Here is a 15,581-nt window from a genome sequence, read left to right on the forward strand (position 1 = left end):
TCGATTTATGTTTCTTCGTTTTACGTATCTCTTATTTGAAATAGCGTTGGAAACTTTTCAGTATTCTCTTTGCGATAGTACAGCGAATACGCAAGAAATGAGAATTCAATTACACCGCGGTCAAAGTCGTATATAACATTAACATTGTAATAAAAGAACCATTTATCATTGGACTTTTAACAGTACCAGCTTCGAAAACGAATAAAGGGCAGACCTGTGAAATTTTTCAAAATGTGGAACAATATTATCCCAAGATCTTGCTGGAAACATCGTATCTCGATTCCAGCAGTGTATCTCGACAAAAAATACAATATGTACTTTGATTAATAAGCTTATCCAAGTAAAAGCATACTTATCTTAAACGAAGAGAAATCTGAAACAAAATAGCCAATTTTCTGCACAAATTATTTCACTTACGTTATTCCTACGATATACTCGCGAAATGTCTCCCCTTCAACGTTCCATCATTCTTTTACTTTTTCTTTTTTCTACGTTCGGCGGAAACGGTGCCCAATCGAACGCATCGATATCCTGTCAAGTCTCAGCATATTACAACGTTTCATAGCTTTCTTCGCTGCCGAGTAAAATTATTTCCCTGGCAGCACGTGAAATTCTCGCATAATCGCCCGACACCTTCATTACTCGAGCATTGATCGATCGCGTGGAATTATTCGACCGTTGAACAAGCTGCATTTATAATCGTCGTCGAAAGTTCGTAATCATTACTTATCCGCGGTGTAATAATATTTTCTAGACCCGTAAGAGCTTTTGAACCCTCCGATGAATCAAAGATCCTATTTCGCACGAGCATCTTTAATACCACTGCAACATGTACACGAACTTAACGAGTCACGATAAGCGGTTAACGTAGTAGTACAAATTTCTTTCGATCGTCAGGGCCCTCTTTCATACATATTCGCTGCAGAATGTCAAGACCCATCGCATGCATATTTCATAACGCATCTCCATAACCGATTAATCTTTGCCGGAGTCTTTTCAAGGGTCTCTTCGATGCTTACAATCCCATGGAAAACACTTTCGATCGCTTCTCGGTGTAGCTGTAAATCGTTGGTCGAATGACATCGAGATAGGAAGAGAGCGGAGGAGAAAGAGAGGAGGAGAATCCCTTTGACTCTATCTGGTTCAATCTGCTCTCTTTGTCTCTCTGCATTTCTTCCTTGTCCCCTTCCCTTTTTTACTCTGCTCCCGTTGCTTTCCAGGCGGAAGAGCCCATCCTTTTGTGCGTGCGGAATTAGTTTCCTCTTACCAGACTGGCCAGTAGTCATTTCGTCCTCTTCCTCTTCCTCTTTCCCAGTTTATTCGTCGCCATCCGTTCTCCACGACCACGTCATCCACGTCTATGTTGTTTGCCGGACGATGGGGAAAGTTAGAGGGCCGCTTTGAACGCGGCCTCGCCTTAGTCCGACCATGGAAACATCAAGAAAGTGTGTTCGTTCCTTCGATGCGTTGCTTCCTATCGTTCTTCCGTCCAGCATGGTTCCCCGTCGTTTCTCGTCGATTTAGCGGTGTTTGAACTTGGCGGTGGTTCAATTAAGAGATAGACCTCGGTCGAAGGAACTTTAACGTTCGTATCCAGTTTCCTATACTCTGATACTTCAAAGATTCCCACCTACAGTTGGTTTATAGTTAGCTGTGTTTGTAATAAAGATTAAAGGGGTTCCTGAAAATCTATGGTGCCTATGGTGTCTGTCGGTCTATACTAGTATCATTGGCGAAACTTTACAAGTCACAAATTACAAATTACCATCGTGTACGGTAACCATCGAGCCAAATTCTAGAAGCGAATTTTATAAATTATTAGCCATTCGATTAATCTGTTCAATGTAGGGTCGTAAAATTAAGTAACTTTTTAAAAAAGGAGCCAGCATTTTCTGATCAAACTAGTAAAATTATTATGAACTTTTAATCTATTTTGTAAATATAGAACAAAAAACAACGTTACTTGGAATATATTTCAATCAAACATACGTAATATTAAGAATCTATTTTGTAGATATAGAACAAAAGACAACGTTACTTGGAATATATTACAATCTTCAATCAAACATACGTAATATTAAGAATCTGAAACTAAAACTTCCGATGTCGTTTTGTCTTATGAGTCGTCCATTTAGAAATCTCAGCAATTGATGCCTCTAAGCTACGTAAACTTCCAATAACAATGAATGCTACAAAATTAATTATATTTATAGTACATATTTCACGAGTATGAATGAACAATGAGCTTTACGAGAGTATGAGAGGTATATTATATCGAATGAATAATGTTCTAGTTTCACGTGAATATCGTTAATATTAGAATGTATATTCATTTGTATAATTAATGTACTTTCCTTTTGGGGAGAAATTTGAAAAGAATTTTTGATGGAATTAGAAACTTTATCTTTTATCAAAGATTATATTAAATGAACAGTGTAAATTGAAGACAGTTCCTCTGAAATATATATTTCTGGCGAGACTTGGATTTTCAAGTTTTTATAGGAAATAAATGGACCACGAAGTGAGCCAGCTGCTTTCATTGTGTGCTACGAAAGTTGGCGAACGATACTTGCGTAAAAAGCGAGGAAGAAAGATTTCTTAGCTTGTACGTGTCTGCAGCAAATATCAACTGTTTCCAGATTCGTTATTTCAGAATTATTTCTTAATTGAAAGCATCTTTTCCTCGATAATAATTCGTGTCGTCGGAAGTTTCAGAAACAATATTCATTATTCCGTATCTTTTATTCTCCTCGTTCTCCGATAATTTATATTCTATGTTAATCTTTCAAGAACAAAGGGAGAACGAAGTAAAGACGTAATACAAATTGATGTTTTCATTATATCGACTTAAATTTCAGTAAAATAATAATGACTAATTATTATGAGATTCAAGAAAAGGACAAGTGAGAAGTATATTCCTTCACATGTACTTTATTCTGTATTATTTATTAGACTAAATTAACCAAAGTGTAATTCAAACGAACCTTTGATAGAGATTTTTTCCTCCTTGTCTGTTAAAAAAGCAGGAACGAATACGGACAGACGTTTTCAAGTGTTCTCTCATAAGAACTCCCCTTTAGCTATCACTTATATTCCCCCTAAAAAATTTTTTGCCTCGTGTTGTTGTCGAAAGTCACTAATTTATATAGAAGTACTGTTCATCATACCATTAATGTCTCTCTAATTTCTCCGCATATTATTCAATCCACTTAAACCTTAACATCCTTTTTCGCTGGTCTGTTTCTCTGCTTAACCCACTACGTATAGTGCGTTTTTTTACGATACTTTCTTTTTAGAATGATAGTTTTTAGAAGTCCATTACTAGGGTCAATACCATTAATACCATTCTTTACATAAAGCACGAAAGACCATCAACACGGATCTTAAATAAATAAACAGAGTTAATAATTTCTCTTTCTATTCCTATATGGTAAACATTTTAATTATTGCGTAATTTGAAATTGGTTTAAAATTATTGACCATTCGTGAACTGTACGCTGTAGGGTTCACAATTCGTCAAGATTACAATTAGAGGCAAGTGGGTTGTTTCGATCAAAACTATTGTTTAATATTTATTTATTATATCGTATGTTTATCTACGTTGGGAAGACCTGATGCGCGCATACGCGATTCCTGCGGGATCGATACTCCTAGCACTCCAGGCTCGTCACAACTGAAGGCGCGAGATTCCCGAGAAAATTGAAACCCTTGGGAGCTAGCCCTTTTGCTCATGAATACAATGGAAGCAAGAGCTATTAGCGATATCCATTTACAAGTTTTGTCGTAAATTAATGCAATGTAACTGTAGTATAAACTGAAGCAACTAAACTACTATACAATTAACAAATGAGCACGTGGGAATATGTAGAGAGAGCTTTGATAAGTTCATTGATTTTTTTTTTTTTTGCATCTCGTGGATTTTCATGCAAGTTCAATTTTGTAAACGCTCACAGATTGAATCTAAATAGAAATTTGTTTCATCCTCTACATATTACGAGTAACTGTACTGTACTTTGGGTACTGTATACTTTCCCATACTATATCATAGATATAGTATGATTACATAGTACTATGTACTCTTCATATTTTTGCACATTTAAATCTCCTATAAATTATAAATATACAAAGATCCATGTTAGGATGTGTGTTGGCCATATAATAGAGCATATTTTATCTTTTAAATAAATATATTACTTCAAACACAAATATTTAGCTAATTTATAAATGTAAATATTTCTAGCTGTAGATATTTAGATCCTAGATATTCGGAATTTTACGATCTATGATTTCTCACGTGTTTCTTCAAAAAAGTATCACGTGAAAAATAGAATCTCCCAGAAAATGCTGACGCGGGAGATACATAATTCTATGGAGCGCAGTGAATAAAACAGTCTGAATTCTTTGTTTCTGTAATTCGGACGTTGAAATGTTTGGATAGGTATTATCGCGAGTAAGAATAGGATTTTCTACGTCAGCAAGACGATAAAAATCGCTCTCTATCTTGATGTAAGGAACATATTCTCCACATAATATTTGCGCTTTTGTCTCTGTATTACGAAGATTCCTGAATACAAGTTTCACACCTTACTCGTTTATAATTTCATTGTTAATAACCATATTATGCACTTATCGAATGTTATAAAACATCAACAGGCACTCGTTGCATCATTTAATAATTAATTTCATTGTTTGTATCGTCGAAGTACTGTAAGTGGCAAGATCTTATCATTTGCATTTTCAGCCTGAACAATCGAAAGGCACGGGAATTGCTCTCACCTTGCGGGATGAACTACCATGTTTGGCGAAAGAGGACCAAGCTTGCTAATGACAGCCGCTAAGACAGCTGTTAGGATGGTCGTTAAGTGGCTACAATGTATAACAGGTCTTAGTACTAGCGTTACGTCGTTTCTCGAGTCTTTCCCACGGCTAGCTAAATAGTCGGTGTACCAAGTGCTTCCAAAGTGGATAAATTATTCTCTTCGCTGCAATCACGGGATTAGGTAAAGCTGGGAGATAATTCTATGTCCAGAATCGATGGAAATCAGCTTTAGTTCCGTTGAACGTGAATTTTATTTCGTCCACAACTTGCTTGCGCAGAAGCTAATGACACGTTATATTTTCTCGAAACTATTTGATCATCCATCTTAACCAACCAACTGTTAATTCATCCTACGTTATATAGAGAAATAAAATTTGTAATTTACATAGAAATTTTATCAAAGCAATATGAATGGAATTATACTTAACTGCCCTTTTTTTTATTTGCCTTTTCCGTTTCCTCTAGTTTCTCTCTCTGATCACGTAATCCACAATACTATCACCTATCGATTCTTAGAATCTTGTTCTACTAGAATGGAGTTTCGTAATCTGACAGTCGATATGTATAAAAGTATAGTCACGTATTTCGTGACCAACGAGGTGAATAACGCCTGGTAATATGATAACGTTGTCACCGATAACGTCACCTTTCGTTTTCGTTAAATGGTACTTTTATCGCGCGATCTTATCACGAGTTGCTTTCACGATCTGCCCGCGAGACAAAACACCATGTTAAATTCGCGAATATCGGTTAGCTGTTAACGTAATCTCGGATTTGGGCGTTATTGCCACGAAATATATTCTGGAGCAAATATTACATCGTATAATTTATATCCTTTATTCCTATCGTTCATTTTTTGTAATGCATATTATACGTAATACCGATTACCATAACATCATAAATACCATACAGAAATCATTTATTCGGCAATCGTTATTGTACGAGGTGTATTGTTTGAGTTGAATTTTAGACACGTTGTATGTAGATAGAAGGTTATTTTATTGTTATGAAAATGCGTACAAGCAAGAGAATAATGCTCTTCATAAACGTGGATTAAGTTTTAATAAAATTATCTTGGACGTGGATTATGTAATGTTAACGAATAAAAATTTCGCAAAGTGCAACATGTATGGCGTGTACGGAATTAAAAATGTATTGTAGTTTAAAAATATACGCTTGTAAACTCCGGATGAGAGATTTCGCTTTATTTACCATATCTCTACGAATTATCATGTTTCTCGTGAGTTGCAAAATAATATCAACGGTTATAGAAAATTAATTAACCGACTATTTTTCGATCTATACAATAGCATTTTACATATGCTAATGTATCGGGTAAAACATACGCTGAATAAAAATAAATATTTAAATGAGCTCATGGCGGAGTACAAAAATTAATCGAGGTCACTAAAGTACATTGACCGAGTTCTCGAAAATTTTCTCTTGAAGTATCTCAGTGCAGAAGCTCACCGTCATAGACAGAACACACAGTTTATACAGATTACGGCAGAGATGTAAACAGTGTGCATAAGAGCAGCTTATATGTAGCTTGGGTAAGGAACACACTTCCATTCTTGTTTTCGCACTTGGCACTCGTTCTTTCCGTTCATTCAACCATTTACTTATGCAGCGCCATTCATTCGTGTGGCGGGACGTGTGCTTTAAAATTATCTATGCGTCAACTGATTGATATGATCTACATCTCGGGACAAAGTTTATACGAAGCGTGTTAGAAGTGCATAAATATTTTCGCATGCTCATAGTGCTCCTCGTTAACGATTTCAAAATCAAAACGGAGCGAAACTATTTCAAGCGGATACTTGCACTGATCATTGAAAAAAAACGTTCTTGAATGTTGCGAATTTTTCAATTTCTTAAGCTTGACAATTTTTAATCTTCCAATAGAATATTTTTATTTTGTTAAATTTTGGTTTCTTTCGACTTTTTATTCCACGACATTGACATCCGAAGAGTATTTTCACAATTAGATATTAATGGTAATTAATGGTGATAAGCAAACATATTCTTGTCCCACAGCTAGATTACGTTATTTATGTTCAAACTTAATACTTTTTACTAAAACGTTCTGAGCTTTTAGAAAATGTATTTGAAATCTAGGACAGGTACTTATTTATTTTGGTTGACTTTAGTACATTACAGAACCGTTCGTTAATTCGGATATTCGAAACTATTTTCAATAAAAGGACAACGACCACAAAGAAAATTTAACGAAGTAAAATATATTTAAGTACTCCAACCTAAAACAAGGACAGTTGAATAAACGAAACCAATTCACCTGTACAATAAAATTTCTTTGGAAGTCGGTGAACAGTATGTTTCGATTCGACCGGCACCGGTTACCTGTACACAACTTAATGGCGGTGCGTAGACGTACGGAGCGAGGGACGTGATTTGAATTCGAATTAGCGATCGGCGCGGCGCTTGCGATGCACTCTCATTCGCTCGAAAGACCGAAGCCTCGATTGCTGGGAGGCTCCGTGTTCCATCGAGTTTACCGTTTCCAGCGAACATACATTCGATTCGCTTGCATTGTAACCGTAAGCGCAATCGTTCGCGCAAATTGATCCGCGTACGAGATAAATATCAATCGACGCATGGCAACCGGTGGAAATGCAAACGTTGAAGAGCCCGTCTCGTAAACATGTTAATAGCGAACGTTCTATGATGACAAAACCGCGAATTTGTAGAAGATACAGCTGTTACAGAATTTTCTTTGTTTTAGAACTGAATCATCTAGTCTCGCCCGAAGGTCTAAGAACAGGTGCTGTTTTTAATAGGCAGAGAATAGCAAGAAATTATGGGGTATTTGCGAAGAGAAGAAAAAGTATATAACGTTTGGTTATGAAGATTAATACTACACGGAATTACAAATTGAAGTACAAAACTTATCAAACGGTTTGACTCAACGAAATCATAAAAAATATATATAAGGCAATTTTATTTATGTATTCTATAGAAATGTATCATTCTAAGTCTATAAAGTTTCTATGAAAAATTACGAATTGGTTCTTTTGGTCAGATTGATCTAAATATTAACAAATTCTCTCATTTTTGAAGATTTTTCGTGTTCCCAATAACGAAACAAAGAATTTGTCACATATAATAGAATATAATTACTTCGTACATTCGAATGGTTTCGATTCATCCCAAATTTAGGGCAAATGTAACTGCTGTCCTAAGACGTTTGTGCACGAGTGTACGATCGATCTAACATTAGACTAACGCACTTAGAGCAATTATTTTATGTCGAAATCGATATTGGTTATACATAACTATGCTGGAATGTGATTGTATTTCATTATATAAGAGTATTGGAAAGGGAATGAATAAGATGGAAGTTAATTTGAATCGATTGATGTGAGTTATGTTAATTCCTTGGAAGGTGCGCTGTGCTAAATAACTTGTGCCGTACATAAAATAGGTTACACGATAGATAGTATAATGTATAATGATTAAATCTCTTAATACCGATGCCATGTAATATCGTACAACACTAATTAAGTAATTCTGTGTAGACTAATTTGTAGTCAAATGAAATAACAATTAGACATCGTAAATTAAAGCGAAATTGGTGTTTCCTTTAATATGAAGATACGATTCAAAGCACAAGCTTCTTATACACTTCCAACATATAATTTTATTCAAAAGACTGTTCTTATATACATAGATATTACGTAAGAAAGATAAAATGTTCTTGAAAATAATTAATTCTATATATTTGCACAAATCTAAATAATCAGAAACATCATTATGTTCGAAATAAAGCACGTGGTCCAATTACCATTAATTTCTCCCGTATATCATTTAAAAATAGCACACAACCATTTAAAGACCATTACAAAAGTTCTAAACGGAATAAGCTTTACGAAAAGTTTCAGTATATTTTCCTACCGGCAATCTCCTAATTTAGAGAAATCGCGGAAAGTAGCATTTCGTATAGTAGTTTTCACCGGAATTTCATTTCGAGGAAGTTAATGCCCGAGACGAAGAAACTTCTAACGCCTGATTCTAACAAGCGCGACGGTCGCTCGCCGGGTAATAGAACCGCAATCGCGCGAGTAAATTGAGTCACGTAGAGGATAAGAGAGAACTAGTATTATATGGAGTCGATAGCGTGACGCGGTAATGAAGTGTCTCCTTTTTCCGATATACCCTGCCTTCGAAAATTTTAACCTCTTCGAGGCCAATATCTCGGTTCCCCCTGGAGCTCATACCGCGCGCCGCGCCGCAACGATAGTCGAATGTCATTGCTGCAATCAATTCGTATCGTTTTACAGCATACAATCTCGATACCGCAAAAAGGAAAGTCGACCTTTTCGTACGAGTGACCGTACTCTCGAGGAATTTTTCTGCACGCGCGAATGCATCCAACCGATTCGAAAGCGAATTTATCGTCCCCGTTTTGCTCACTTCTTAAGATTTAATTTCAAGATTTAACAAATATACGTAACAGAATTATTTTTGTTTTCCACGTAGATTTATTTCTCAGACAAGGAATTATCCACACACGTGTTACAAGGATATGTAAATTATACAAAATGAAGAAAGTTACGTTATTTCTCGCTTAATGTAATGCTAATTATAAAACTTAATTGCTTTATTTTCATATCTAGCATGAAAAATATATTTGATCGACAGTGTGACTCATGAGTTTCTATTGCAAAAGTATTAATTTAAATTGAAGTTCATATGTTGCACACTATCTAGATTATCCTGTTAGTCATAAAGAGATCTAATAACATTATAATACACGGTATGTCATTATAATGCAACTTTGGTTCCATGAAGACTAAACCGCGACACACTCATAACACAAGCACTTGTGCGTTGCTGTAGAACGTGCACGGCATTTGTTCCGAACAATAAGTTGAACAGCACTAAAAATCCGATCCGCGTGGTCCCTGCATTCCAATGAATCATCAAAGAGATTATATGCAAACGATGTTTAAAATAGTCGATGTTCAATGCACGGATCAAATTATAACAATTCAAAAGAATACAGTGCTACTTTTAACCTGTTAACCGAGACATTTCTCAGAGATCTCTATAATCATGAAATTAAAAGTTAATACAGTATGTAAAGTCAAATCAATTTCAAATAGATCGATTTCAATTCTAATATGGATACAATATAAATATATCTATATAGTATAATTTTGTTATATAATATATCAAGCTAATTCGTTTTGTTTTTTCTAGTTATGAGGATGATCAGATAATTTATTATTTCTATAAGGCACTATACTCTTACGCTATTGTGTGCGTAGTACGTATAAATTTATCGTCTTACCCTACTTTCTTATTCTACTATTCTTATTCTACTGATTGGCCAAACCATATACAAGCTTGGTATAAACACGAATTCAAGAACTCGTTGCGATAGTCTTTTTATCGTATAGCGTAGTAAAACTGTTGTAGTTACATATGTGCAATAAAATCTTGTAACATATATGTATTATAACACGCAACATTGGTTATTGATGACCGAGGAACTTTCCATTCAGGCTACTAATGTTACCTACATGTATAAAAAGAATAACGACGTGGATAGTCAGTGGTACTAGCTTGATGCGTGTAAAATGTCGTTCCTTTTTTATAAATGAAACTTCAATCATACGTAGTTCCTTGGGAACAATTTGTATATTTTTAGTCAAAATCATTTTTACGTGATTATGCGACGAGGGTATAGGTCAAAGTTGTACGACGAGGGTGCGTAAGGAAACTCTGTTCCGTTTTGTCCTCGCAACTTCGTATCAAAGGATTTGCCGCTTTATTCCAGAATTTACAGTCGAATTTTTAGCTTTCAACCGACGTATTTAAATTATCGATCAATCGTAATATCTTCATCTACGAGTAATTGGTACAAAATAAGTTAATTTATAAAAGAGGATGAAATTTCAATTTCTAGAACTTATCTCGTAATTATGAACTGCAGATTTGAATTGTTTTAGTTTTCTACGCCGTCTTTTTCTACCTTCGTTTCAACGTTTGTAATTTCCCCAAACCTCGAATCCTCAAACTTCGTACCAGGTCTAACAAATGTCTCGACAACCATCTGACAACTCACGTTTATAGAGTAGACAAGTAATTCGTGCTACAAATGGAGTGTTTCAAAATAAGTCGAAATCGCGCAATAACTTTTTGTTGTACGAAACTGCATTTTCCAGAACTGCTCAGTCTCTGTGCGCGACACTGCGCGACAGGTCGTATTTGCCACGAATATTCCCGTACCTATTAGTCGGTCCTTGCAACTTTGTATTCGTTCTATAATTAAAAAGTCTTTCACAGGCGTTCACGTGTCGAATTAATTTTGTGTAAAATGTTTGAAAAGGAATTTTATTTTACGACAAATTTCCTTTGCGGGAGCTTAATAGAGGGTACGTCGTGAAAAGTTCTGCGAAGGACTAAATAGTGTGCGGTCGGGGCTACTTTAGGAAATATTTAAAAGTTTGTAGTTAGTTGATCGATATGCCCATTTACCTTCTTTGAGAAAGTTCAGGATGCTTTATGAAGTGGAAGGCAACAGGGTAGTCTTAGGATCAACCTAGGTCTTCTCTTGATCGTTAGAGCGATCAAATCACTCTAGCAATAAGTGTCTATCAATTATATATGCCATATAGAGATAGATTCCTTGGTTTGAAAGATATGTCCGGTCTCAACTTTACCTACAAATTTGTCTTTCCTACGGTCCTTCCAGGATATTACAGCAATTATAATTTAAATAGGAATGTAAGAAGCAATTTTTATTTTCAACGTTTACTTACGATTTCAGATAATAGTAATAAAACTACTATGTTAGATGCACACGCACTGGATTGATCTCCAAGTTATTTCTCCTGAAAAATGAAACTTTGCGTCACATCCAAGATTACATGCATATAAAAAGAAATTTAGCCGCGATGAGAAGAATTTGGTGAACGTAATGTTAGCTGTGAACCATTAATGCCACGAACTTGAAGATCGGTGGGTTCAAGTCGGAACATCCAAACTCTTTACCCATCCAAAGAATCTTACCCTCTTCCAAAGTCTAAACAAAACTTATAACTTGGGACTCCTTTGAGGAACGAACGATTCTTATAATCGAAGTTCCGATAGCACAATAGCACATCGATTCTCCCAATTCCTTTTCAATCGTCCTGAGACGTTGTCAGTGTAAACATGTTTGCTTGGCTGGTGACGGTGTTGGAACGTCGCGACGTAAAATACGTTGGGTCACGTTCCTCCGCATAGAAGACATTGCGTCGAGTCGTGCAAAGTGTACTCGAGAACGGCGAGGAGCGGCCATTTTGGACGAAATACGCTGGCGTATTTCTCAGCGCGCCGTGGCTGGAACGCGGCTGTGAACGCGGCTGTGAACGCGGCTGTGTGCGCGGCTGTGTGCGCGCTTGTGTGCGCGCGAACGGTCGGTCGGTCTCTTCCACGGTCGTGTGGCCTCTTCCCAGCGGCCATTAAACCAACGGTTTCAAGTGCTTCGAGCACGTTCCGCGCGGCGCGTTGCGCCTGTGTGTACGCGAACAGCGGCCTCGACAGCGAACAGGCAGCGCCGCGCAACCAGTGTACTCCTACCGACGTTAGAGGAAGGAACGAATTTCTAGTGTATTTCTTTGTGTTCACGTCTTTCTATATTCCTATCGTTCATCTTACAATCCTTATTCGTCGATTTCTATCACTCATTAATGAAAGTTTGTCATTGAGGAGAAATTATGGATTGGTCGAAAGATATGGGGCTCTCGCTGGTGAACTTATACAAGAACAAGGAGGTTCTATGGAACCCGGGGAACTCTGAATATCATCAAAAAAATAGACGACACGATGCTTGGCAAGAAGTCGCTGATGAACTCTCCTTGATTATTAAAAAACCGGTGTCTTCATTGGAATGCAAGAGAAAGATGGATACCATTCTTTCCTCGTTTAGGAGAGAGAGGGTAAAAGTAAGGAAGATTAGCGAGATGGCTGAGGGAGGTATGTTGGATGAATTTAATCATTGGAGGAATTGGGATTCTCGAGACTGTAGATACGGAAATTGGGTTCTTTGCGATTCAAGTCCATGTTCTATTTGTTTCTTGACCAATTTTCTAGACGCCCTGGGCTAATATTTAGGTCTCCCTCTTCTGTTTGAACCTCTCGGGCGTTATGGTTTATCACCGAATGTGTACATCACAGTGGCGCGATTTCTTCGCATCAGCGTACAAACAATTATATAATAATGCTTCTTTGTCAATATCAATACTTTAGCATCTCGAGGATTAAACTTGTTATTGCACAGAAGATAACTTTTAAAGAGTATGTTAGTATGATTAGATATTTCAAGGTTCAATACACAAAGGTCTCATAAGTCAACATATTCGACATAAACATGTACATTGAGACACAATAGTTTTCATTATAGCCGTCATTTGCATTATGAATGGACTCTGGTTCTGAATGGTACATATACGACATAATCGCTCGATGGGTTAAAAATATTTCTAGTTCGCGATCATCTTGAATGAAATGAGATGAAATATGCTTCTATTCTATGAATCCGTAAGACTTTTTTGTCCAATTTCTGTTCTCGCTTTTACAAAGAAAAACAACATAGAGAATGTGTTTCTACTGCTACAACAATTTCGTAGAAGCGCGCATTTCGACAAAATCGATTTCGATGGAAGACGTGCACGAAGGCAAGCAGCGAAAATTCGTTGTCGAGAACAACGTGAAAGAAACGTAAACAAGTCCGAAAGAACTTGTTCTCAACACAGATAGTGACCCGGTTTCCGTTTGTTCGATGATGTTATCATTAATGAAATCATTGTTAGTAATAGTTTATTTTATAATTCTCTATCTAGATTCTGACAGACCTTCGGGATCCACATGGTTCCTTTATGATTCATTAACTTTTCTTATCGAAAAAGATGTTCTCCGTTCCAACAAATCTTTTGTAAGTATTTCAAAACGTAATTCTATAAAAAAAAAAAAGTCTTCTGAAATCTTTCAAAATCGAATCAAATCTCGAAATTATCGACAGGTAAACAACAAATTTAACGATTTGATGAATAATTTGTAGGTTAACGTTAATCGCGACGAACATTCTCCTCCACCTATCAAAGTAAACAAACTGCAATCAGAGAACGAACGAATAGAAAAGATGTCTAAGGCAGTGGAAACACCAAGCGAGGACGAGTGTTACAGCTACGGAATGTTCGTGGCGAATAAATTGAAACGCTATTCAGCTCGTACTCGAAGCGCAGTTCAGCACGCCATAAGTGATATTCTTTTTAACGCTGACATGGGTTATTACAATCAGTCTAGTTCAGTTTCGACGAACACGCAGACTGAACCTAACGTAGTTCAGTGCATTTGGTTGCAACAGAACGAAAGCACTCAGCAAGAACACGACTTTAAGAACGAAGTAATCAGTGATCTGGAGAACGAGAGCGAAATATTTAATTAAATTCAGCATCGAATTGTTAATAGCGACGATGAATTGTACTGTGATCGTTGCAACGATATAATCTTTCTCGTTGCAAGTTTTAAGCTTCGGTTGATTATTTCGTTTTGTTTATCAAATGGTTGATTGAAATTGCGAGCAAGCTTATTTTATACAAGAAAAAACGAACGCGTGTAGAAATGTTGAAAGTGTAAATAGAAGTTAATTTAAAATAGTTATTGGCTTTTTATAGGAACTGGTTGGATATTGCTAACGAACCTATTGTACGTGTAATATATTATACATATCATATTATATTTATGTCTATTTATACACAGGGTGTACCAAATAAATTGTTATAACTTGTTCTTTTAGAAACCAATACAGATATCGATTTTAGATTTTTTTGTACAATTAAATGGAACAGAGGATAATATTTTAATATAAGATCTAACGAAATTGATATATCTAAGAACCATATGTGATATATTGAGAAATTAAATCTTTATGTAATTTGTCTACGCAGTTTGATAACGAATATTTATTTTCAAGTCCGAGAAGTTGATAGACAGACGTATCGTGCGTATTACTTCTTTGTAATGCATAATGTGTATTATACCCATTACACGACAAAAGAAATACATTAGTCTCTTTGTTGTTCCCAACATACGTGTTAGTAATGCTTTGATACGGATTCAAGCTTGAATAATCGCAATCGAGGACGGTACAGGTGTGCCGCAGGAAATGTCACTGCTGTATCCTGTCAAGGGTCTACAATTGATTAATGATCTTTTCGCAAATCAAGCGTCATCGTCATTGAAAAGAAAGATTTTTTATACATACATTTCATATCAAAAAACTTGGTATTTTCTCAAATTTAATTTAGCAACGTACGATTCTCTGATTAAATTTCACTTCGATTAATTAATATTCACTGAAAATAAACGTTTAATTTACTGTAACGAGAAAGACCAAGCGCGTGAAAAAATGTTTCAAAAAATGTACCGTTAAAAAAAAACACATTCAAATAAACGTTACAAATTGCTTCGAAAGAAGTAGAACCAATCCACATAAAAAAATAACGCTTTGAAGTTCAATTGCTCTAAAAATACGCATCGATGCGAATATGACCGAAAAAAGTATGCGTTTCGCTTTCGATAGTTTTATCAGCAAACTCGCAGTCAAGTGTCCGCCGATTTAACTGCTAGTTACTCTGCATGGCCGATTGGTTTTCGTTCGAAACGACACTCTGACTCGGTCTGGGTAACCCTTTGCGTTACCATTTACATGATATTGAATCCGACCTGGGGATAAAGTCGATGTTGATCGCGA

At 36.1% G+C, this 15,581-nt stretch overlaps 1 protein-coding gene across 1 annotated transcript; it reads left to right on the forward strand.

Moving 5' to 3' along the window:
* Positions 1-12,283: 12,283 nt before the first annotated feature.
* Positions 12,284-15,213, forward strand: LOC117232039. The gene is made up of 3 exons (XM_033491136.1): positions 12,284-12,802; positions 13,669-13,760; positions 13,887-15,213. The coding sequence occupies exons 1-3, from the start codon at positions 12,544-12,546 to the stop codon at positions 14,271-14,273; spliced, it is 738 nt and encodes a 245-aa protein (XP_033347027.1). The 5' UTR covers positions 12,284-12,543; the 3' UTR covers positions 14,274-15,213.
* The last annotated feature ends 368 nt before the right edge of the window (positions 15,214-15,581 follow it).

Source organism: Bombus vosnesenskii, unplaced genomic scaffold (assembly GCF_011952255.1).
Source record: "Bombus vosnesenskii isolate JDL3184/JDL3185 unplaced genomic scaffold, Bvos_JDL3184-5_v1.1 scf7180000013277, whole genome shotgun sequence".
In the NCBI taxonomy this organism is placed as follows: Eukaryota; Metazoa; Arthropoda; class Insecta; order Hymenoptera; family Apidae; genus Bombus; species Bombus vosnesenskii.

Bases quoted from the DNA above. Each gene is read 5' to 3' on its own strand.
- LOC117232039 (XM_033491136.1), top strand. From the start codon at position 12,544: ATGGATTGGTCGAAAGATATGGGGCTCTCGCTGGTGAACTTATACAAG. The intron at 12,803-13,668 runs GTATGTTGGATG...TTCTCTATCTAG, and splicing joins TAGCGAGATGGCTGAGGGAG to ATTCTGACAGACCTTCGGGA. The intron at 13,761-13,886 runs GTAAGTATTTCA...AATAATTTGTAG, and splicing joins TCCGTTCCAACAAATCTTTT to GTTAACGTTAATCGCGACGA.